This window comes from Perognathus longimembris, chromosome 12, assembly GCF_023159225.1.
Source record: "Perognathus longimembris pacificus isolate PPM17 chromosome 12, ASM2315922v1, whole genome shotgun sequence".
NCBI classification, from domain to species: Eukaryota; Metazoa; Chordata; class Mammalia; order Rodentia; family Heteromyidae; genus Perognathus; species Perognathus longimembris.
The window spans coordinates 59,006,521-59,031,690 of record NC_063172.1 but is presented as its reverse complement, the minus strand read 5'-3'; the positions used below and the strand labels follow the sequence as shown (position 1 = coordinate 59,031,690).

General features: G+C 40.5%; 1 protein-coding gene across 1 annotated transcript; it reads right to left on the bottom strand.

Annotated features, from left to right (window-relative positions):
* Window positions 1–783: 783 nt before the first annotated feature.
* On the bottom strand, window positions 784–25,170 carry LOC125360638 (cuticle collagen 34-like). The gene is made up of 3 exons (XM_048358669.1): window positions 25,110–25,170; window positions 2,933–3,280; window positions 784–950 (listed from the first exon to the last, which is right to left on the bottom strand). The coding sequence occupies exons 1-3, from the start codon at window positions 25,168–25,170 to the stop codon at window positions 904–906; spliced, it is 456 nt and encodes a 151-aa protein (XP_048214626.1). The 3' UTR covers window positions 784–903.

The following is a 25,170-nucleotide window of genomic DNA, read 5'->3' as shown; positions in this document are numbered from 1 at the left end:
ATTTTTTAAAAAGTCTAAATTAGCTAGAGGTCTAGGCAAAGGTTGGTCCATTTGTCATGAATATGGGAAAATAAAAATAAAAGGTACCATTGACTAATGTTTTCACAAACAATTTTGTCTAACACCTAGAACACTATGGTTTCATTTGTCCAAATGAAGGTCCTAATAAGTTGAAAATACCACAGGCAGCCTTCAAACACATTACAAACTTTTATTTCTAGGAGAACTGAGGGATAGTCTCTGTGTGGTGACAATGTGGGTCAAGGAATGAATAGCTCCATCCAAGGGACTTACTCAAACCTGTGCCTAGGCTGCCAGCATTAGCCACAGCGCCACCTACTGCTATACCACTGTGAGTGCCCACAGTAGGGCTGGTTCTGCAGGCATGTGCTCCCAATGTGAATGAATACAAAGCCTTCCATTAGGTTAGGGAAGTTATTTAAGAAGGAAAAGATGTCACTTCAAAGGCAATGAGGAGGTGGGTTTGAGTCAAGCAGCAATCTTAAAAATATGTAAACTGCAAATTCAGGGAAAGTAAGCAGTTTTGATATTTCTTAGCTAGTTAGACTGTAAATCTTACTCAAGATTTTAATACATGGCCCTGTGCTGGTAGCTCATGCCTGTAATCCTAGCTACTTAGGAAGCTAAGATCCGAGGATCATGGTTTGAAGTCGAGCTAGGCAGAAAAGACCATGAGACTCTTATATCCAGTTAACCAGCAAAAAGCCAGAAGCAGAGGTGTGGCTGAAGTGATAGAGCTAGCCTTGAACTGAAAAAGCCAAGTGAGAGGGAAGCCCTGAGTTCAAACCCCAATACAAAAAAAAAAATTCAAAGCATGAGTAATAATTATATGCTTGAGCAGATGAGCAGGCAGAAAATAATGTATTTATCTTTTATTAACTTCTAGCATGGGGTAGCAGTTAATTGCTGGGCCAACATGGTTTCTAAAGCTGGAAAGGAAGCAAAGGTGTTTCAGATTCAACTTCCACATTTTCCCTAATGCCTAAACTTCTCCTTGAACAATAAGGCCTATAAAAATTGCTAATCAATTCTTCCTATGAAGTGCTCCAGGCTGCAGGTGGTTCAAGGCTGTGTGGTCTTGGCCCTTACATAAAATCTACCAACCAATCTTTTCTAGGTATCCAGAATATACATGGCAGCCTGTCAATCTTAAGCAAAACAACAAAGCAACCTCGATTCTGATCTAAAATTAAACCACAGGCTGAAAATAGACTATGACTTAAAATATCTGGGACTACAACAAATAAAACCACCATTTCTTTCTAACTAAACAGAAAACCCACATGGGTTGATAATAAAAATAAAAAGAATACTGTCTAATACTTACCAAGCTGGCTCTACAGGCCAGCCCTATGCTAAACCCTATGGTTTATCAAGTTCACAAGGCAAAAGGTTGAATACAATAGGGGAAATCAATGGGAATTTGAGATCCAAGAATTTCAGCTTATCATTAACTTGGTCTCATGCTAAAATAACTTATGCTTCATAAGTACCTCCTTTGAAGTCAGGGTTCCAAGGCACAAAATGAATACAAAAGAAGTCTGCACAGGTATTTTTCTAGAAATGGCAGTAGGAGTAAACTGGGGATGTGGTGGATGGGAAATAAATATTCTCCACGCCAGCAGAGGAAATGAAGAAAATGGAAGTCACACTATTCATCCTAGAAAAATGCTGATTCCACTATCATACTCCTCGTTGCAAAAACAGACTAGTTAGCAGTCCTCACAATTGCCAGCCATGCACTGTTGTCACAGATGTGGGCCAGATTTCACAGAGGACCTAACTTGGCTGTAAGGGTTTGGAAAACCTCATGTTTGCCTTTATCTTAGGCAGGAAGGAATGTCTGTTTCGGTGGAAGGGGGGTGGGGGGGGGGGAGTTGTTCCTTGGCTCCATAAACCTGAAGAACAACTTGAAAGGGTTAAAAAGCCCGGGCACCAGGTGTTTTCTTTCCACTCTGCAGAGTAACCAAGGCCACAGCAAAGTTATCTCGGCATCCTTCCTCACAGGCCAGCCTTGGGTTGCGGGGGGGGGGGGGGGGGGGGGTACCTGTCACTGCCGTTCACACCCAGTGGCTCCGGTGCTCCGAGGAGGGCGCCGCGCTGGGCGTGCGGGCCCCGGGCTCCCCGAAGCCGGCCTGCACCCGCGCTTTGTTGCCAAGTTCCTCGCTCGGCTGCGGTGACGGGGGCACCAGCGAGCCAGGGAGAATGTAATAATGTAATTTTTTTTTTTTTTTTTTTTTGCAATCTGTACGCTTTCAAAGAAAGTGGAGACAATTGAGGCCACGGGAGGAGCTGGCGGGGTGCAGACGGAAACAAACTTTGCAAGCCTGGGGATATCTGCCTTTTTGATGTTCATTGCCTCGCAGCCAGAGATCAAGCCGTGCTGCTGATTCCGAAGGATTTAGACCGAGCGGGAACCAAGCCGGGCCAAGTGGGGTGCCCGCCCCCCCCCACCCCGCCGTCCCGGGCCAGGTCGCCGTCCCGGTCCGCGTCCCCGTCCCGATCCCCCCGCCCCAGCCCCGGCCGCGTCCCCGGCCCCGGCCCCGCCTCGCTCGACCGGGCAGCCGGCTCCTTTCCCGGCCACGGCCCGGGCCCGGCTCGGTGCCCGGCCTCCCCGCAGAGCCCCGGGATGCATCGCCGGGCGCCGCGCCCCCCTGCCCCCGATGGCGGGCCCGGAACGCCAGCCGGGGTCCACCGGGGCCAGAGCGGTCCCCAGGCCGGGCAGCGGGGACCCGGGCTGGGCGCCCAGGCAGCAGACGCGGCCCCGGCTTTGCTCCGCGCCGCCCGGCCGCGCGGCTTCGGCATTGTCCACCACCACCACCGGGCGCCGCCGCGCGGGGCCCCCGGCCACCCAGCCGCGACCCCGACCCACGGTGAACCCCACTTTCCCAACACCGCGGCACAGCCTTACCTCCGTCGGCCCCCGAGTCCCCGCGGCGAGGGCCGAGCCCGGCGCCAGGCTCCCCGGGATAGCCAGGAAGGCGAGCCAGGGCCCCCGCGCGGGGCGGCGGGCGGGGCGCGCGCTGCCCGGGCCCCGAGTCCTCGCAGCCGCCAGCACCGAGCGGTCCCGGCGGGCTGAGCCGGCCCAGGACGCGCGGCGGCGGAGGGCAGGGCGCGATCGTGGGTCGGCTCCGAGTGGGAGGGAACTTGGAGCGAGTTGCCGCGGCCCAGGGCGCGTGTCTCCCCGCGAATGGGCACGCCTCCCCGGCGCCCCGCCCCGCCGCTCCCTCCCCGCTCCGACTCCGCCCCTCCTCGTCCCCTCCCCCCCCCCCTCAGCCCCTCACCTGTCCCTCAGGGATTTCCCTCGCCCTCCCCCTCCCCTCCCGACCCCCAGGTTCAGACCAGGCAGCACTGCCCGCCTACCTAAGGATCGGACCCGGCCGTGGGCGGAGTCAGCATCTGGGTGACTCTCTGGTCACTGAACTTTCAAATCTTCCGTCGTTTTGAGTGTTAAATGCTTAGGGAAAAATAATCAAGAATTTAGAAAAAAATCACAACCCCGACGCGCTGCCTCACTGTGCATCAGCTGATGTTTCAAACTTGAGAAAATGTTTTTGTGATTCATCTCACCGTGTACTGTATCTATAAGACATGCTCATTTTTTTTTTTCTATTTGCTTAATGGCTTGGAAGGGTGGTTGTTGTAAGATTTTTTAAAGTTCTAATTTACTTGTGCTCCTGGGAACTCTAATAGATGGAATCCAAGGTTATCCCAGTTACTGAATTTGAGCCAGGTGTTGGTGGCTCAGGCTTGTAATCCTAGCTACTGAGACTGAGATATGAGGACCATGGTTCAAAGCCAGCCCAAGCAGGAAACGTGAGACTCCTATCTCCAATTAACCACAAGAAAATCGGAAGCCACGTGGTAGCTCAGTGGTAGAACCCTAGCCTTGAGCAAAAGTGCTCAGGGACAGGCTAGGCCCAGAGTTCAAGCCTCACAATGGATCCAAAAGAAAAAAAAAACAGTTATGGAATTTAATTAAAATAGGGATTCACAAACTATTAGTTCCTCTCCAAAAAAGAAGTTACCAAAGGTTTCTTTTTAACCCCTGTAGTCCATTTGAAAAACACACTGGCATTGATTGTATTTTCTCAGAAAGGCGATAGATAGATAGGTATGTATTCAAATTGTGGGCCCTTTTAGCTAATCTACTTCTGAATTACCAAGCAATATTACCTAGAATAGACAATACATGCATGCATGTGCCTTTAATAAGTGACATTATACTGGATTTAAGTGGAACTTTGGCATAAGAATTCATTTCTGTGATCACAGATGATGTTGTAGCCTCCATTTACTCCATAAGCCTGAAACAGTGGACAATGGAACGAAGTTATTTCTTATGATGATAACAATTTCTCGTAATTCCCATACCAATTGTAGCCAGCTTCACCTCCTCCAGAGAGCTTTTACTTTATAATTGTTTTGCTCCAAGTCCATGGCTGCCTGCCATTGAGTGTGACTAGAACACAGCTTCCTGCACTGAGGTAGCTTACAGTCCCCTCCTCCCACCCCCTCCCCCAGCTAAGCGAAGTATATCTTATCCCCTGGGTTTAGTTGGAAGGATATGGTTGGAATGAAAAATGCCATCCTTTGCCTGGCTAATGAGGAGACACCTGAGGCCAGGCCTTGCAAACCTTCTGTAGCTGGAGGTACCCCTACCAGAAAACAAGGTCAAACCCGAACACCTTGCAGAGCAAGAAACAGGTCCAGATAGCATCAGCAACTTCCTCCAGCTGCTTATCTCTGAAACTGTCACACCTTTAACTTCTGAGAGAGTACACCTATAAATTGTCTTCCCTGCTCCTGTTGTTTCCATTTAGGTTTCTTTTCAAATTTTTCACTTATAAAGTCTTAAAGATTACAAGCATAGGATCTGTGCTTTGAAAATCAGAAATACATTGCATGATGATAAATGTAATCTCCCTGATCTACTGCCTAAACTGCTAATTCAGTGTATTTCATGGAAGTCATTTAGTGAGGAGCCCTACCTTTTAATAGGATTAAGGTCCCTATTTGGGTGTTATTACTGCCCAGTATAGATTTTATATCCACATCGCCTTCACCAAAACAAAAAAAACCCATTAAAGATGTGCTCAGAACCAGGGACAAAAAGATACCTAAGCCAGAAATTCTGGTAAAATTTTTATCTTATCAATTACTTCAATAAAATGTACTTTTATAATCCACCAAATCTTGCAGTGTAGTACATTTTTTTCTTCATGTGACACATTCTCAAAGCTTTCTTCAGACTTTCAGAGACTGTTAAAATTAATTTTTTTGTGCTGGAAGTTTCTTGTGCCAAGTGTTATCCAGTAGAAGTGGGTCATTGGAATTCTGTTTCAAAGAGATTTTTTTCTCTCCAATAGTGTGTAACCATGATTAGTGCCCAAGCAAGCATCTATACACTAATCAATGTGTTAACCACAGCTCACAGGTCACTGTGAACAACAACGATGCGCCACAAGCCTCTGACTGAAGCTGTTTCTTAGGGGAAAATGTGAGACTGAACCCATAGACTAGTGTTTTCCCTAGTCTTTCTACAAGTGGCTAGGAACTAGCCTTTCAGCCACTATCAAAATTCAATTGTATAAAAGCCTATGCACTCAAGAATAATGTATCATACACAGATATGAACCCCATAAAATGAGATCACAGGAAGGACTACATCCCTAGAAATATGATAATCCAGGTTAGTAAGAAAAGAATGGAAAATTGAGCTCTGTAATCTAGAGCGGCATGTGTCCCAATGGTTGGCTCTGACTGTAAAATTCAGCTAAATATTCAGAGCTCCCCTACTGTGCATGGGCGGGGTCCCTGTGACGCTTGTGCTGTTTCCTTGCCCAACAATGTACAGTGATCTCTTAGTTAAGAGGCAGCCCCATCTCTCCAGAGCTGCTCCTTGGAGTCACCACAAACCAAAATGGTTTCAAACTCAGTGGTTTCAAACCATGACAGCAGTGTGATTGTCACTTAAAGTAAATAAGACCTGTGAATTTGTGCTTTTCACTCTACAGGGGGAAAAGAAGAAAGACTTGAGAAACCCTCAGCGCCTCAGAGCAGACTCCATGAACTTAGAACTGTATGTCAAATTAAAGCAATTGACTGAACAAGCTCCATTGGTCTTTTCTCTTTAACAGCATCTGGTCCTTCTGGGCTGCAGCAAAAGCAATGAGAAGAATGCATTTTACTAGTGGGAGGATTTGCTGGAAACAATCACACTGTAAGGAGAGAGGACTGGACAGCTTGCAACAAGGCCCAGATAAGAGAATGCCTGACTAGACAAGGCATTTTAGTTGTTTGTCCTGTCCTGGATGCCAGACCACCTCAGCAACAGCCCTGAAGGTATCTTGTGTTATTGGGCTCACACTCATTGGATGCTCAGCCTGATGATCAAAGGTATCAAAGCAACTGAATTAGGTTCACAAATACTGCCCTTCTGACCGCTCCCATTTAGTAAATACTTAGTCTTGCTAAGCAATTTACATACTTTGTTTTTGCATGTACCAAGGGCCCCAAACATAAATATTATGTGCTGGAAGCTCAGGCCCTGGGAAGACAAGTGACACATACAAGGTTTCAGAGTTAGCAATTAGAAGATTTAAGGGCTGTTCCAAGTGACCCCAAAACCCATCTATCTTTTACTGTAAACTTGCTGTAGATCACCACTAGTCACAGAAGGCTATTTGAGTTTAAATTCATTGAAGTTTTTTTTTCATTTTTTTATTATTAATTGAACATAAATTTTTTACAAGGTGTTGTGCAAAGAGGGTGCAGTTACATAGTAGGGCAGTGTGTACATTTCTTGTGATATCTTACAACCTGTTTTTCCATCCCTTGTCTAGGTCAGGTAGACCCATATGCAATATACAATGTATCAAGCACATATACAGTGTTCATTGAAGTTTTTTTGAGTTTCAAAAGTAAATGAATTAAAATAATCTACTGGGACCACTTTCCAAGTATTCAACAGTAACACTTGACTGACCACTGCCCTTCAGCAGGAGAGCTGAGGTCAAAAACAAACCAAACCAAAACAAAAACCCATTTCTATTACAGCAGAACATTCGACTGTATGTCAATTAGTGTTCTCTGCAACTGAACTTCCCAAGTAAATTATCCCAACCTCCTTATGTTAACTGTTGCCATGGAATTCTTTTAGAAAGATACCATCTTTTTCTGAGCTGGTCCTGGTCAGCAGGGTTACTGAACTGGCTGACACTGGAAGGTGTGCAGGGTGAAGAGCTACTTTCCATGGAAGCTGCTGAACCTGAAAGTCCATCTGATCCCTCTGGTATCCCTCCCTCCCTTCCTCCCTCCCTCCCACCTTCCCTTCCTCCCTCCCTCTCTTCCTCTTTCCCTCCCTTCCTCCCTCCCTTCCTTCCTTCCTCTCTTTATGTATGTTTGTGTGCATGTATGCATATATGTATGTACATATGCATGCGTGCATGTGTGTGTGTGTGTGTGTGTGTGTGTGTGTGTGTGTGATGCTGATGTTTGAACTCAGGATCTTGCAAATGCTAGTCAGGCCAGAAATTGCTAAGCCATGTCTCCAGCCCTTTTTGTACACTGGTTATTTTTGACCCGGGGTCTTGTTTTCTGCCTAAGCAAGCCTGGATGGCCACGATCAGCCTATTTTAGGTTCTGAGTCATAGCTAAGATAACAGACCACCATGCCCAGTTTCTGTGGCTACCGAATCTCACCAACTTTTCTGTGTACGCTGGTCCACAGCTGAGATCTCAGCTTTCCAGGTAGTTAGGAATAAGCATGTACTATGGTACATACCTTGCAGCCCAGGACTGGCCTTGAACTGAAATCTTCCATTCTCAGTTTCCCCAGTTGTAGGATTATAGGCATTAGCCATTGGCTCCTGACCTGTTTTTGTTTGTTTTCATTTTGCAGTACTAAATATTGAACCTAGGACCTCAAACATGCTAGGCAGGACTGCTCTTTCTTGATCTATATTCCCAACCATTTGCTTATATGTATGGGCTTGAACTCAGGGTCTTCCATTATCATTGGCTTTTTTTTGAGGCTGATCCTTTATCACTTGATCCACACTTCTATTTCTGGCTTTTTGCTGGTAACTTAGAGTTAAGTCTCACAGAGTTTTCTGCTTGGGCTGCCTTCAAACCTCAATTCTCAGGTCTCCATTCCTTGGGTAGCTGAGATGATAGATGTGAGACATCAACAGCTGACTATATTTTATTTTTTGAAACCGTATGATACTACCTATGCCTGTTATAGCTTTTGACTATTTATTGTCTTCTTTTCTCTACCCCCTGAAGAGCCAGGACTATAGAGGTGTACCACTGCATTCATCTTTCTATGTTTTTTTCTGGCTTCTTTTAGAAGAACTGCTTTCCATTGGACAAATTGTAGTGCTGGTTAGCATTCTGCTTTCAGTCTGCTTGGACGTGTCCATGTTTTCTCCCTGTGGACTATTCTTTCCTAGCTCCATGTCTCCAAATAAATCATCTGTTTTAATGAGCAGGGATTGGTTCAAGAGCCTCCCAAGATACTAACATGTATAGATGGTCAAGTTCCTTTTATGATGTAGCATATATGTATAGAAAACCTATGCACATCCTCTATGTAAACTTTAAGTCACTTCTATATAACTTGTAATGCCTTGTTGGCTGTAAACACTATGTAAATAGTTGTTATACTGTATTTTTAAGGAGTGATGATGACAAGGGGAGAATGCCTTCATTTTCCATTCAGATGCAATTACTTTCCAAGTTTTATTTTGTTTGTAGGGCTTGCATTCAGGGCCGGGATGCTGTCTCTGAGCTTTGGTGCTCAAGAACAGCACTCTACCACTTGAGCCACAGCTCCATTTTGGTTTTGTGTGTGTGTGTGTGTGTGTGTGGTTAATTGGAGATAAGACTTTCCTGCTCAGGCTGGTTTTGAACAAAATCCTCAGATCTCAGCCTCTTGAGTAGCTAGAATTATAGGCATGAGCCTCCACCAGATTAGTTGAAACGCAAGGTAAATAACTCAAGGTGAGAATCTGTGAATATAGGAAGCTGTCTATCACTGGTTCACCAGTGAGTCTAGAATTCTTATTTCTGCTTTGTACCACTTTTTGTGATCTTTAGAGCAATTTTTATCCCCCTCATTTTCTACTGGACTACTGTTACACAAACAGCTGTCTGTGAATCTTCCATGATCTGTGAACTTATTTGTGCTTGTTTTAGACAACATGAGCTTAGAAAGCAAAAGCCTGTGTTAGTATCTTTCATAGAAATTTGACATTTCTAGAACACAGTGTTGTATGTGTGTAAATGACAGACCTTTATGAATTATAAATTAACAGTAAAAAGCCATAAACCCAAAATACTCTACCAATTCTACCAGAATATCTCCAAGGCCACAAATACTCATCACTATTATTTGTCCAAGGAAAATAGCTTGTATGTGTTTGATACAGATACTTTAATTTCAGATTTTTTTTTTTGGCCAGTCCTGGGGCTTGGACTCAGGGCCTGAGCACTGTCCCTGGCTTTTTTTTTTTGATTGCAAATATATTTATTACAATTTACAGATTAGTTAACAGGTATATATACAAATAAAATAGAATTTCAACAATAAAATTCCAACAAACTGGTTACATTTAAATCACTGGATTTGAAGAAGCCAATTAGAAGTCTGCCAGTGCCTAAACTTCACCTTCCATAAATTATAAAAACAATAAAATCTGATAGGTTTGACTTCTAGTTAGATGGAAGAGGTGTTGTCACATCTCATCACTGAGAAATAGAAATGCTACCTGTCTGTACAAAGCTCTTCTCATGCTACATTCACACGTAAAGCACCATGACACGACTTTAATGTATAAAATGTGCACGAAAGACCTTCAGGCATTTTATTCTTAACATTGGTTAGGGGACTTCTAACATACAGAACTTGGATAAACTGACAAGAATTTTGATTTGGATTTTTGTTGTTGTTGGAGACAGGTCTTATGATACCTATCAGTCTGGCCTTAGAGGTGCTAGGCTGACTTTAACTTGAGATCCTCTTGCTTTAGCCTTGCAAGTGCTAGAATTACAGGCATGTACAACCATGCCCAGCATCAATGTAATTTTTAGCTTACTCTGGGCCTGGTAGCCAGGAAAACCACTGTACAAACTTGTATTTGTACAATTTGTATTGTAGGTAGTATTCCTTTTTCAGTTGGTGGCACTGGGGATTGAATTCAGGGCCTTATGCTAAAGAAGCAACCTACATTTAAGCTCTAGTCCAGTCTAATTTATAAATGGTCCCTTTGTCATCATCACAATCTTATTACTTCTAAAGGAGAGAGCAGTACATAGGAGATTCTGAACCAAGCTTTTACTTTTCTGGAAGTGGAAGCAGTCTTTCACAGAAGGACGAACTAGATTTAACAACTTGGAAGTCTTAATACCTTTAGCTCAAAGTTTACTTTGCATCGCTTGGTTATGCTTATTTCATTTAGCTAGCTTTCCAACCTGTTGGGCTGAAGTAATGTTAACCAACTCTGATGGTCACTTTTTACTCCACACGTCCCCCACCACAGGAGGTTAGAAGACCACTTATTTTGAACTCATTTCAGCATAGGGATGAGTTTTTCAGAAGTGCTTATAGGGTTACTACCTCAGTTTATGATCTACCTGGTCATTATTTTATTTCCATCTGGTTTGCTCTAGAGATCTGCCTCCGATGTTAGTGTATATATATATATTCATTACTACACTCACTGAAGGTGCAGCATATGGAAGCTGGCCAAGTTACTGAAGAGACCTGTGTCCCTCCACTTAGGCAAACACAGCCTGGTAAAGCACTGTGAAGACAAGTGCTTCAAGCCTGGGTCGTTTGGGAAGCAGGCATCTCTCACTTAGGACCATGTGCAGGTGGTCTTTTAAAACCAGATTGAAGTACAGTAGATTATTCGAGACTTGTCATATTTTGTGTTTCTGGAGTCTAGCATATCTGTGAATTTGAAAGTGATGGGACATCTTTATAGGTGCTGGATTTCAGAAAATTGTTCTTGAGACTGCTTCCCTGGCTTCTTTTTGCTCAAGGCTAGCACTCTGCCACCTGAGCCACAGCGCCACTTCTGGCCGTTTTCTGTATATGTGGTGCTGGGGAATTGAACCCAGGGCCTCATGTATATGAGGCAAGCACTCTTGCCACTAGGCCATATCCCCAGCCCAATTTCAGATATTTTTGATTTGTGATTGGTTGAATTCTGGCTGTTGAATTAGCCAGAAAGAAAGGCCTTTGCATAATAGATAATTATGTAGCTATAAATGGATCCATTCTTGAAAACCAAGATGGTATATGCACTCATATGAAGTAAGTACATGAGCTTTTCTCTGGCTGGAGACTTCTACCAACTTCCAGATGTTAAACAATTTTGAAAGGACGATGCTGTCCAAATTTGCTAGTATCATTTGCTGAACATGAGTTTAACATATATGTCTTCCATAGTCTTAGAGACAATATAAGACATGGTACCAAATACATGCAATGTTTCATACACTATTCATAGTGAGAACTTGAACTATTAGATTACTTGTTTGATAGGAATAAGAGAAGTGGGGCAACAGTGGTCTATGTCTGTAATCCTAGCTTTTCCGGAGGCCATCATCTAGAAGATCACAATTTGATGCCAGGTTGGCCAAAAAGGGCTGCAAGATTCTATCTGCAGTGCAAAACGCTGGAGTACAGGTGTAGTTCAGGTAGCAGAGTGCAATGAGCAAGAAATTCAAGTAAAAGCACAAGGCCCTGAATTCCAGCCCTGATAAAATGCACTATACTCATCGATGGACATGTGGAACTGAAGCAACTTTGTATGACTATTTACAGATAGTTTTTTAAGAAGGAAAAGAACTAAAAGAGTTTTACTGCTTCTCTTTGCCTTGGATTTGAAAATAATGACATTAATTTCGAGTTTGAATGCAGGACATTGCAGTTGCTAGGCAAGCTCGCTGTGAGAGACACAGCCTCAGCAATTTCATTCAAACCACTTTCTAATCAAACACTAAAGAAATTGTTAATTAGTAACCAGATAAAACTGAATGAATTCAAACTTCATTCCACTTTTTTATTACTGCATGGTAGAATTGCTAATAAGCAAGAAGTGAAAAACAAGGTGGAGGTGGGGGAGATACTACATCTCTGAGCCACCCTTAGCACCAACACAGAGTAGCCATTTTCCTGTTTCAATGCATGTAAAGGAAGCCTACAAACTTGTAAATCATGAAGCGCCACATATACTCTTTTTAAACTCTTAAATGTGTATGTTATGATTTCTAAATTCTTACTGGAGATATATTCAGAATTTCGTGTAGGCGTTCTCTATTTCCATCATCTGGTATTAATCTAAAACTGAGCAATGGAATTTCTAACATTTGAGATGATCACCTGAAAATTATAGGAAAATTTTAACAATTAAATGCCACAGAGCTTTTGGAACAGATGTAAATTTCAGCTCATTCACCCACTCATTCTTCCCTTACTCATTCTGTCACCAAATCTCTCAGTTGCAGTTTTCACTCACAAAATTGTCACATACTACCTGAACTCTAGGAGCTTCCCAGTTAAACATGTAATCTTATGGAAGGCAACACATTCTGTGTTAGCTCTTCTGTAGTTATTCTTCAGTTCCCCAGATTGGTTAATTCCAATCTCCTGAGTATCAGTTCAATGACTTGGCTCCTTAATTCTTTACTAATTTGAATTCCAGGACTTCTAAGTAGATTTGACTTACGTAGTGTGTGTGTGTGTGTGTGTGTGTGTGTGTGTGTGTGTTGGTGTGTGCTTGCTTGTGTGCATTTATGTGGGTTCTGGGGCTTGAGCTCATAGCTGGGGCTCTGTCCTTTTTCACACAAGGCTGACACTACTGTTTGAGCTACACCTCCACTTCCATCTTGTTGCTGCGTCATTGGAGATAAGAGACTCATAGAGTTGGCTAGCTTTGAAATGAGATCCTCAGATCTCAACCTCCTGGTTGGACTTGTAGACACTTTTGAATCTTTGAAAACTTTCAGCTTGGTTGTTATGAGTTAGGAATGAGGTAAAGGAAGGAAAGTAGAAAGTCAGGAAATGACAGTAGGGTAAAGGGAGAATCTTCATTCATTCCACAACTTATCATTTTACCCCCATCCAGAAAGCATCATCTCAATTCTGCTGGAGAACATACTAATTATGTTGACATCTTTGGTAGGAAAGTAGATGCATACACAGTCCAAGATGCAGCCAAAATACCAATGTATTTCTGACAGTTGACAATATGCACATCTTGCTCTGAAAGCCTTTACTTCTGATGTAGTTATGGGTTTTATGTCTATAAGTAGACATTTTAAGTAGCAGTAAGATTTTCTTATAATCATGAAATAAAATAGTTTCACAAATTTTGGATTGGCTGAATTCCAAAATTATAAGTAAGCATACTAACTGCACTATTCTTAGGTGATCTTCCTAGGTCACATTGCATTTCATGGCTTATTCATTAGAGCTCACACTGCATATGCAATAACAAGTGATCTCATTAAGTGCTTTAATAATAAATATGGTCAATGATGGCTCCTTATTAACCTCTCCAGACTATAAGCTACATGATAACAGGGGTTGCAGCTAAATGCTCTGCTGGAATTTCCCTCAATATTTAGCAAAAGCAGAGCTGTAGACAAAGGTTCCTTAGATGTTTATTGAGATAATGCATACTCTGCATAATCATCCTGTCACTGTATATGCAGTATCCGCTCATTCCTGGGAACCGGATTGAGTTTCTGCACTGCAGCATTTTCTATACAGCTAAGTCCTGAGCATCTGCTATAATGTCATCCTGAAGAATTGTTTTTGCTTGGTAATTGGAAATGAAAGTCTTTTTGATTTGTTTATGCAGAGTTGGCTTCAAACCGGGATCCTTACATCTCAACCTCCTATGTAGGTAGGATAACAGGTGTGAGCTAGCAGCACCCAGAGCTCTCCATGAGTTTTTAATCAAGCTTGATTGCTGTGTTTGTCATGTAGCCGTATGCATACAGAAGAGTTATTAAACACAGAGTACCTACTCCTTACCTTACACTTACCAACTAAGGTACTAATGAATTAAAACACTTGCCTATGTCTCAATATCTAAAAAGACCAAGTTTAGAAGTATATTTTTCTGATAATATGACAATACATGCAGATATTTAATATGCTTCATGTACTTGAATATTTGAAAGAGATGGCTATATAGCCCCCAAACAACCTAAACATATATACAGTAATATTAAAGTTCATAATTTACCATTCATTTAGTGAAAATTAATTAAAATTTATAAATAATGGTTATATTTTAAGACTGAAATATCACTACCAAATTGTTTAAGATGTAATCTCATATAAACAATATAAATTTTAATGTTTATGTTATATATATATAGTTTAGCCAGTAAAGAGTACTCAATATTTAGAGGTTGGCCATACATTTGTCTTTGAATCCTATTTTTTCACATATATTTTTTCTTTCAATTTTTTTATTGTCAAAATGTGATACAGAGGGGTTACAGACTTGTATGAAAGGCAGAGAGTACATTTCTTGTTCTACTTGTTACCTCCTCCCTCATTTCCTCCCCTCCTGCCTCCCCCTTTCCCTCTGCCCCCAAGAGTTGTGCAATTGGTTTACACCAAATGGTTTCTAAGTGTTGCTTTTTGAATGGTTTGTCTTTTTGTCCTTTGTCTCTCGATTTTGGTATTCCCTCTCCCTTCCCCTGTTCTATTACCCGCATCGGACAATATTCAGGGTACTCGAATATAATACAGTGGTAGTGAGGGTACAGCCACAGGAAGGGACTACAAGAGAAACAAAACTAGACAAATCACTCAGCCAAACCAACAGACAAGGAAAAAGAGAAAAAAAGTAGTACGAGTGCACAGGGCAGGTTGAGAATAATTAAAACAGTGGTATAACTCTTGTTTCCATAATGTGTAATTCATTTCACTTGGCATCATCTTATGTGATCATACGGTTGTAGCTATTGGGGTACTTTGGTCTTCTACCATGACTAGCCTATTGCTGTACTAGCTATTCCCTATGAGGGACCCCATAGGGTTTATGTTTCTTTGGGGCTGGGTCACTTCACTTAGTATGATTTTTTTTCCAGTTGCTTCCATTTCCTTATGAATGGGGAAGTGTCATTCCTTACGATGGAGGCATAGAATTCCATTGTGTATATGTACCACATTTTCCTGATCTACTCATCTACTGAGGGGCATCTAGCTTGGTTCCATGTTTTAGCGATGACAAGCTGTGCTGTGATGAACATAGTTGTGCTGGTGGCTTTAGTGTGTTCTTGCTTGTAGTCTTTTGGGTAGATACCCAAAAGTGGGGCTGCTGGGTCATAGGGGAGCTCTATGTTCAGCCTTCTTAGGAACCTCTACACTGCTTTCCAGCGGGGTTGAACAAGTTTACATTCCCACCAACAATGTAGTAGAGTTCCCTTTTGGCCACATCCTCTCCAGCATTTGTTATTATTAGATTTCCTGATAATAGACATCTTACTGGGGTGAGGTGGAATCTCAATGTTGTTATGATTTGCATTTCTTTTATGTCCAGTGATGAACCAATACGAACCAACTGTTGAACCAATATGTTATGATCATAATACCAAATAATTATTGAAAACCATTTATTATTCAGAAAGGAAAAATAAAATATGACACTAAAAATAAACCAGTTGTTAGTGGCTCATGCATGTAACTAGCTAGTCAGAATGCTGAGATTTGAGGGCCAAAATCAGCCTGAGCAAGAAAGTTGATGAGACACTTATCTTCAATAAACTACTAAAAAGATGGAAGTGAAGCTGATGTTCAAGTTCTAGAGCTCTAGCTTTGAGCAAAAATGCTCAGCAACAGTACTCAGGTCCTGAATTAAAGCTCCAGGGCAGGAACACAATGAAAGAAAGAGAGAAAGATTAAGAAAGAGAAGAAAGAAAGAAAAGGGAAGGAGGGAGGAGGGAAGGAAGGAAAGAAGGGAGGGAGGGAGGGATGGAGGGAGGAAAGAAGGAAGGAAGAAAGGAAGGAAAGAAGGAAAGAAAGAGGAAAAGAAAGACAGAAGAAAGGTGGAAAGAAAGAAGGAAAGAAGGAAGGAAGGAAGGAAGGAAAGAAGGAAGGAAAGAGGGAGGCAGGCAGGGAGGGAGGCAGGCAGGGAGGGTGGCAGACAGGGAGGGAGGCAGGCAGGAAGGGAGGGAGGGAGGGAAAGAGGAAAGGCATACTTATGATGAGGTGCACAGTGGTCCTGCTGGTAGGACATTTTATTTCATGAACTCTTCTGCCCCAAATTAAATCAAATACTATTTGGTGATTTCTGGGAAGCAATTTAAAAAGATTTCTTATTGAGGAATATAATGCATAAGTCATAAATTCTGGATGCGTTGGACACATTAATTCCAACCCCCTAAAACAGTAGAGAAGTTACGTTCTTTTGAGTAGACAAACTTTAAATTTATTGTTGTAAGCAAATCTGGTGTCATAACAATGCATAATTCTTCCACCTCTAACTTTATACCTCCAACAAATACACTATTTTAGTAAACTTACAGGAATGTTTACATGCTTATTGAGTTAGAACTTACAGAAATGAACAGAAGGCAGAACATACTTGTTATATATGTTTTTACAAGTTTTATATATATGTACATATGTATTTCTAAGGACAAATAGGTATTAACAATTCAGAAAAGGTTTCAATATATTATGTGTTTTTATCAGAAAATATTTGCAAGAAAAAATAAACATCTACCCAGGCACACAGCTTGCACTTATAATTCTAGTTAATCAGGAAGCTGACATTTCAAGACCACAGTTTGAAGCCAGGCTGAAGAGAAAACTTCGCGAGAATCTTATCTTTAATGAATCAGGAAAAAACTGGAAGGGAGCTATATAGCTCAAGTTCTATGGTCACAAGCCTTGAGCTTTAAAAGCTTTGGGAGAGTGCCAGGCCCTGAATTCAAGGCCCCACCAAAAAAATTAAAAAGAAAGGAATACGAATAAGAGGAGAAGGAGGAGAAAGAGGAGGAGCAGGAGGAGGAAGAGGAAGAGGAGGAAGAAGAGGAAGAGGAGGAGGAGAAGGAGGAGGAGGAGGAGGAGGAGGAAACAAGAAGAAGAAGAAGATCTAAGTACATACAATAGTATAACTACACCCCACACAATTGAGTACTTGCTATATTTTTCCACACATTTAGGTATACCTCATTAAAATGTACAAACAGTGGAATAACTCCAGCCACAAATATGCTTGTATATTTCTAGCTTATGTTCCTTTTAATTGACTTAGATTTCTTCCTTTGCAATGAGAAGAAAAGCTTCAAGACTTGTAAAAGAGATTCTAAGAATATTTTTAGATGAGAGCAATTCAAGTAAATTTATAAACATATTTGGATAACAACAGCAGCAGGAAATACCTTTCACATTTCATCAAATGGCAAAAAAATCCAACCAGTTACTGATATCACTATGACTGGTCAAAGATGAAATAATATAAACAATTAAAGAATCTCAAAAGTTTTATATGCTGAAGGTAGTATTTGCTTGAGTTTTAGCAATTATATACTTGATAAACTATAAAGATGAACCGAATGTAGTATTTTTACAATAGTAAGTTAGACTTAGGAGAAAGAAAAAAATATGGAAGAGAAGGGTATGTCACTAAGAGAATTTACGCCTGCATTCCTTATTTCGCTTGCTCATCCAGCTAACATTCAGAAAAGCAAAGCTTCTCTGTCTCAGGTCTTCTATTTTGAATTTAAATTTTATTGTAAAGGTGATGTACAGAGAGGTTGCAGTTACATTAAGTAAGGTAATGAGTTCATTTCTTTTTAAACAGTGTTACCCCCTCCTTCATTTTCTCCCCCTCCACTTCCCTTGACTTTACTTCCCTCCAAGTTCTAAGGTTCATTTCCAACATAGTGTCTAGTAGGTATCACTGTTGCACTGGTTCACTCTTTGTCCGCACCATTTCTGAGACTCTGCTTCCTGTCCCCAAGTAAGCTCTTCTTAAAACTCCCTGAATCTCACAACAAGCAGGTAGACAAGGAACTAGCTCAAGGAACTACCTATTCACATGGTGAGATAGTAAAAGTAATTTAATAGTCCATATCAAGGTAATTTCAAATGATCCTAACTTTGCCTGTTTTAACCAAGATGGTACTAAAGAAAACAAGGGACTATAGGGTAGAGAATGTAACAAAATCAGACAACCAGAAAGTTTTCACAGAGGGGGATGCATTTGAGCTGAGACCCAGGGAAGTCTGAAGGAAACCACCTTGTTGGAAATAGGCACATTCCAGGCAGAGAAATGGTGCTGATGAAGACCGCGGGTCAGGAGTGAGCTAGATGTCTGGAGAAAAGGAATTATCAGTAGAGCTGGAATTTACAAAGAGCAGTAGCAGATGATACTGAAGAAGTGAGATGGCCATTATAAGAAATTTACATTTTATTCCACATGGTGCAAAAAAAACCCTCTGGAATGTTGCCTACATTGCTTTATGTTCCTGAAAGATCCATATAGCTCTAGTATCAGCAGTGGGTGGGGGTAGGAACGGGACCTGGGAGGCCATCTTGGAAGCTTCACAGTGGTCAGGGAAGCAGGTGGAGGCACCCAGCACCGACAAGGCAGTAAGGAAGATGATGGATATTTAATGAGTCTGGATGTACTTATGTAGCAAAGCCAACAACACTGGAAAATGGAGCCAAGAAATGAGTGGATGTAAGCTGAGGTATATGATAAAACTTAGTGATAAATATGCTGGTAAATAGAATATACAAGGTAAGTGCAGAAGTGCACTTTGGAGGTCAACTAATTCTAACTTTAGATCACAAAGATGGTCTAGTGGAACCGCATACTTATACCATCATGGGAAGAAGGTCAGTCAACAACACTGTAGAGATGACAGCATCTTGGGAAACTGCTTCATTAACTAAGGCCAACCTCATTCAGCTAATTTTCAGGCAAAATGAAATAGACTTCAGAAGAAAGGTCTTCGGAGAACTTCCATTTTTTTTTAAAAAAAGTAATATGTTAGTGAAAGGAGGTGTTTAGGACAAATTCTCTTTCAAACTCAGTGAACAAATGTTTCTTGTCTGCATTTTGTTTGCTTTTTATGACTTTTTAAATTTTATTTATTTATTTAGTGCTGGTACTGGGACTTGAACTCAGGGTCTCATGCTCTCTCTTAGCTTTTACGAACAAGGTCAGTGCCCTACAATCTGAGCCACACCTCCATTGCTGATGTTTGTTAAGTCTCACTGACTTGTCTGTCTGGACTGGCTTCAAACCTCAATGTTGACCCTCAGACCTCAGCCTTTTAAGTAGCTAGCACCACAAGGGTGAGTCACCAATGCCCCATTATGACTATATGTTAAGGAAAACAAGCAAATGGAATAGGTCTTGGGAGGACTGAGAAGAGAGAAAAATTGCATGTGAGACTCCAGAAGATGGAGCAAACAGAAGGTTGGTAGCTTATTCTGTGCATCCGTAAAGGAGTAGGTAAGATGGAGTGACATCAATTAGGAGCCAAAAATATTCTGATTTGCCATCAAGAAGTCTGTAGATACAAGAAACATAATCCTTCAGCATGCTTTTGAGCCCTGCAGTTTGATACGATAAAGTTAGAAAACAATTAGTTCCAGGTAACTGTGATCATCTGTGAAAAGCAGAGGACTACAGGATTCTCTGGCATTGAAAAGGTTTGTACGTATCTTGAGTGAGTTAAAGCACTCCAATTGTTAGACGTGATCAAATGTTAGTCAGAAATGCTGTACCCTCTATCCGAGGAACAACAAAGATTCCAATCTAGTTAATAGGAAGAGATGTGCCATTACACAACTGAGGATATTGCATGATTTTAGGGTCATTTTCCTGGGGGAGAAATGAAAGTTCTGAGTTTTGGTAGCTTGTAACTTGTTTGATTAAGAAACTGACAACACTTTGATAACTTTTTTCAAAGTATCTTTAAAAATACGAGCAAAGTTAAAGGTATTTTACTGCTGAACATCAAGACTCTTTCTAAGGGGGCTGGGGATATAGCCTAGTGGCAAGAGTGCCTGCCTCGGATACACGAGGCCCTAGGTTCGATTCCCCAGCACCACATATACAAAAAACGGCCAGAAGCGGCGCTGTGGCTCAAGTGGCAGAGTGCTAGCCTTGAGCGGGAAGAAGCCAGGGACAGTGCTCAGGCCCTGAGTCCAAGGCCCAGGACTGGCCAAAAAAAAAAAAAAAAAAAAAGAAAAGAAAAAGACTCTTTCTAAGGCTACAATGATTAAGGCATGAAAGAAAAAAATGAACAAAATGTATTAAAGGACGGACCATTTACCAAAAGAGTAGACCATTTACCACAGAGTAGATAGTTAACATGCTATGACTGACAAAAGATTCATGCACAAAGAAGAACTTGACATATAAGAAAGAGAAGTAGACAAATGATTAAAGTGGCATACACCAAAGAAGATACAAAAATAAATAAAAATGTACAGTTTCATTAATAACAAAAGTGAATTGAAATCACAACAAGGCACTACTGAGAGCTTAAGATAAATTACTAATTTGATGTTTTATTGGGCAATGACTACCAGGGAAATCACTTTGTGATAATTTAGATAATTTTGTAAAATGTGTATATAAAGTATACTGTATGCATGCTACATTTCATATGTGTGTGTGCATACAACTTATCTATTTAAAATGTATAAGGAAGGGTATTAAATCATTTCAAAATTTCTAACCATGAACATACCTATATCTTAGGGAACATTAAATTACATATAATTTTGCAAGGAAATGACAGATTCTAAAATGAATCTCAACAGGTTGGGACAATAAATTAAATCTGCAAGATGAAGTTTAATAACTAAAAGTATAGTGTCATTTTCAGATATTTAAAGGAACCACACACAATCTTTTAGTAGCCAATAGTACACCCAAAGAATTCCATGGGCAATGAATGGGGAATTCAAAATGGTGAAAATTATCTAGATAGGAGCCTCATGCGACTTCATTGACATTTCTCTAAAATAGCTATACATATGCTGAAAATTGAATAAAAGACCTACACTGTCAACCTATTTTGAGAGTGAGACAATTTTCTCATAAACTACTTAAAAATCAGGAGCCTTGAGTTAGAATTATAGTCCTTAGCTTGAATCTATTTGGTTAGATGAAATTGAACAAAGTTAAAGATAAAAATAAAGGTTGGAATTTAACAATTTCCTTCTCACTTCCTACCAAAAAACACAGAAGTCTGGGCCATTCAGAAAACAGACAAAGGCCTCCCTATCTGTTTTGCTAACTTTCACCAACAGCTCTTATCCGAGTTTGGAGGAAATCTTAGGAACTGCAACTCCCTTCAGAAAAGAAGGAATGGAATGGAATATGCATCCTTCTGAATGAAGGAAGAATGAGGATAAGAACAGGCTTGTGTGGATGAACCCCATCAAAAAGGCTGGCAAGGAAAATGAGTGTTATGTAAAGAGGAAGTGCTGCCATATTCCCTAAGAAGATGTTACTGTTTAGGTGGGATGGTTAAGGAAGTAATTGGAAGAGACAGACAGAGATTGCCACTACATGATGAAATCAGCCAGTCAAGCACAACATTCTTAGCTTGAGAAAAAAGCAATTCAAGGGCAGTACTTTGGGAATGAACTTACCCTGGATGAAGAAAAGATAACTAATGAAGGCTTATCCTTTTTTTACTTCTTTTCATTATGCATAGTGCACCAATTTCCCACCATGTCTAATTCCTTTTTAAACTTGAATTTGCCATCAAATGTACTTTTCCTACGGAGGACTCATACATGAAGAATCAGGGATTGGAAATATCTTCCTATATGTCCTAGTAATCAACAAGAATAAAAAAGAATGCCGTGTCTCCCATTCTGCAACTTTAGAATCTGTTTCTCTAGAGGTCTTAATTTAAAAGAAAGTATCTCTTCCACCAGAAGCCACAACAATGGTTCCACTGAGACTGTCACCTGATTACTTTGGGATCCTTCAGCCAGAATCAATCAACAGGCAGAGGAAGACAGTTACTCTGTTGGCTGAATAATGGATCAAGACCCTTAACACACAGTTGCTACTCAACTGTGGAATAGGAAGCAATAATTCTGGCATACAGGAGATCCCTGAGTTATTTCTTAGAAATTTTATGTCCTGAGAAAAAAGTAGAAACTACAACAGCCTAATAAAGATGAGACTGCCCATGCCAAGACCTATAGTTTGGGACACTGGAAGGGTACAAAACTATTACCAGCCAAGATACTCAGGAAGGGCAAAGAAAATTTAAATGGGTAATAGACAAACTTAATTATATTTATAGTTATGATTCTATGAATAGATAGAGAACTGAGAAGGATAATAGCGATGACTATGTATTTTTAGCTTTATAGGAATATTTGTTATATGTTATGATATATATATATATATATGTATGCTATTTTCGTTCCTTTTTTCCAGACTCTTCCTATATATGATAGTTTATGTCTCAGTATTTTAGTATTTTGGTTACAGGCTACTAAATGATGAATATGAATCCATTGGAACAATCTTAATTAAAATTCTAGTTTGTTATTTTTTGTAGACGTTTTAAAAGCTGAAGGTGTTTTTGTTTTTGTTTTTTGTCAGTTGTGGGAATTGGACTCAGGGCCTGGGTGTTTTCTCTGAGCTTTTGTGCTCAAGGCTAGCACTCTAAGACTTTGGGTCACAGAGCCACTTCTGGTGGTTAATTGGGGATAAGAGTCTATGGCCTTTCCTGCCTAAGCTGATTTTGAACTGTGACTCTTAGGATTGCAGACGTGAGCCACAGGCACTGGGAAAAAGCTGACTTGTAACTATATATTAAAATTCAATGAGCCTATAATATACTAAACAAATTTGAAAGAAATGGTAAATGTTTATGCTGTTTGATTTTTGTCTTACTTCAAAGTTACTGAGATTGGATCCTTTTAGTATGAATGAGAATATTAGCATATAGATCAATAAGACAAAGTGCACAATGTGTACGGGATACAAGAAATCCACATAGTACTTCTGTAAGTAAACATACATTTTCAAGAACTTGAGGCAAAGATGTCAAGGAAATTCAATAACCAAACAATAATCATTTAAAAATGATAGAAGCTTAACTGAATACTTGCATGAAGACAGGAAATAACATCTAACACTTTACATCAAAAGCAAAAAATTAATCCAAAATAGGTCAGAGAGTAAAATCTAAAACTATAAAAATTTCTGCAATACAATACAGGGAAAAAATCAATGAAACTTTAAAGTATGTGAACTTTTTATAAATAACTAAAAACACAAAAAGAATGATAAAAAATTAAATTGGAGCTTATCAAAGATGAAAACTTTTCTGTTTGACACTATTACTGTTTAGTCATAGACTAAAAGACAGCATTTATAAAATATATATTAGACAAGAATTTATAGCTAAAGCTATAATTTTGGTATAATATAAACAAAGAGAAACAAAATGACTAGAATGTATAGTCAAAACAGGACAAAAATACATTAAAGGTTGTATCGGGACATCAGTGGCTTACTCTTGTAATCCCGGCTGCTCAGGAAGCTGAGATCTAAGGATCTTAATTCAAAGCCAGCCCAGGCAGGAAAGTTTGTGAGACTTTTATTTCCCAGTAACTACTTTCACCATAGTGGAGCTGTTGCTCAAGTGGTAGAATACTAGCCTTGAGCAAAAAAATATTAAAAAATGACAGCACCCAGGCCCTGAGTTCAAGCCCCAGGACTGGCACACACACATCACTGATTATGAGTTACATGCAATTTGAAACAGTAATGGGATTCCATTTACCTATTCAACTGAATGACTCAAATGTAAAGGGTGATCATATCAAGCACCAGCAATTATGAGTAACAATTAGAATTTCATACATCATTGGTGAGAATGTAAAATGAATTTGACAGGAACGTGAAAGCATTTGGAAAGTATTAGAAGTGTCTTAAAAAGTTATACATAGACCCATCAAAAAATTCAGCCATGCCACTTTTAGATAGTGATCCAGGAAAAACAAAAGCATATGTCCACACAAAGCCTTGTACATAAGTTTACTCAGCAAATTCTAATACTGCTAATCTGAAAACAAGAGTTGACTAGATAAACAAATTTTGGTGTATTTTGATGATGAAATACAGTCCAGCAATAAAAAGACACAAACTGTGAATGTAGGTTACATAGGAGATGATTTCCAAACTCAGTATCTCGAGTAAGAGAAACGGAGTGAAAAAAGATTCTGTTTATACCAAGTTAAATACATAAAGTTTATACCATCAATGTTATTAGTAAATGCATGTAACAATAAACTTGTGAAACAAAATAAAAAATTGGACCTGAGCTATAGGTTGGAACTGGAAATCACCCAATGACCTATTTGACACGTAGGCTTAATCCCCGGCTAGGTGCTCTGCTGGACCAGGTTACAGTCTTTCGAAGGAGAGGCCTAAGCTGAATGCTAGTGGCTCACGCCTATACCTACCTAGTCAAGAGGCTGAGATTAGAGCATCTATTTTTCAGCCAGTTCTGCATAGTCAAATCTAAGAGACTTTTAACTCCAATTAACAAGCATAAAATCTCAATGTAGAGCTGTGACCAAAGTGGTAGAGCACCAGCCTGAGTGAAATGCCAAAGTAGAACAACAGATCCTTATTTTGGGTCCCAATACATACATACATATGCACACACACACACACACACACACACACACACACACACACACACACACACCCCTCTGCAGCTTCACGTACTCAAGGAGGTGGGACCTATTGAAAGGTCCTGAGTTCATTGAGAGTGCTCTTGTAGGAGACAGTGGGACTCACAAAGTGAGTTTTGCTCTGCTATATATGTTAGACAAAATTGCTTCCTTGTCACAGGCCCAAAAGCAATGGGGTCAATTGATCATGGACTGAAATCTACAAAGCTGTCAGTCAAAATCTTTCTGGTTAGAAGTTGACTATCTCATTTTGTTATGGTGATGAAAAGACAAATAATACAACCTAAAAACGTTAACATCAGTTCCAACCTAGAACTGCTGATACTATTGCAATGAACTCATTTCCCACCCTTTCTTCCAGCAGCCTTCCCTCCTTCATGTGGCTGCTTGTTTCCTCTCACTCCAACCAT

Coding starts and splice junctions, on each gene's coding strand:
- LOC125360638 (XM_048358669.1), bottom strand. CDS start 25,170: ATGGTTGGAGTGAGAGGAAACAAGCAGCCACATGAAGGAGGGAAGGCT. Junction 3,281..25,109: donor GAAGGCTGCTGGAAGAAAGG/GTGGGAAATGAG, acceptor GGGGGGGGGGAG/GGGACGAGGAGGGGCGGAGT. Junction 951..2,932: donor GGACTCGGGGGCCGACGGAG/GTAAGGCTGTGC, acceptor CTTCCTTTCCAG/CTTTAGAAACCATGTTGGCC.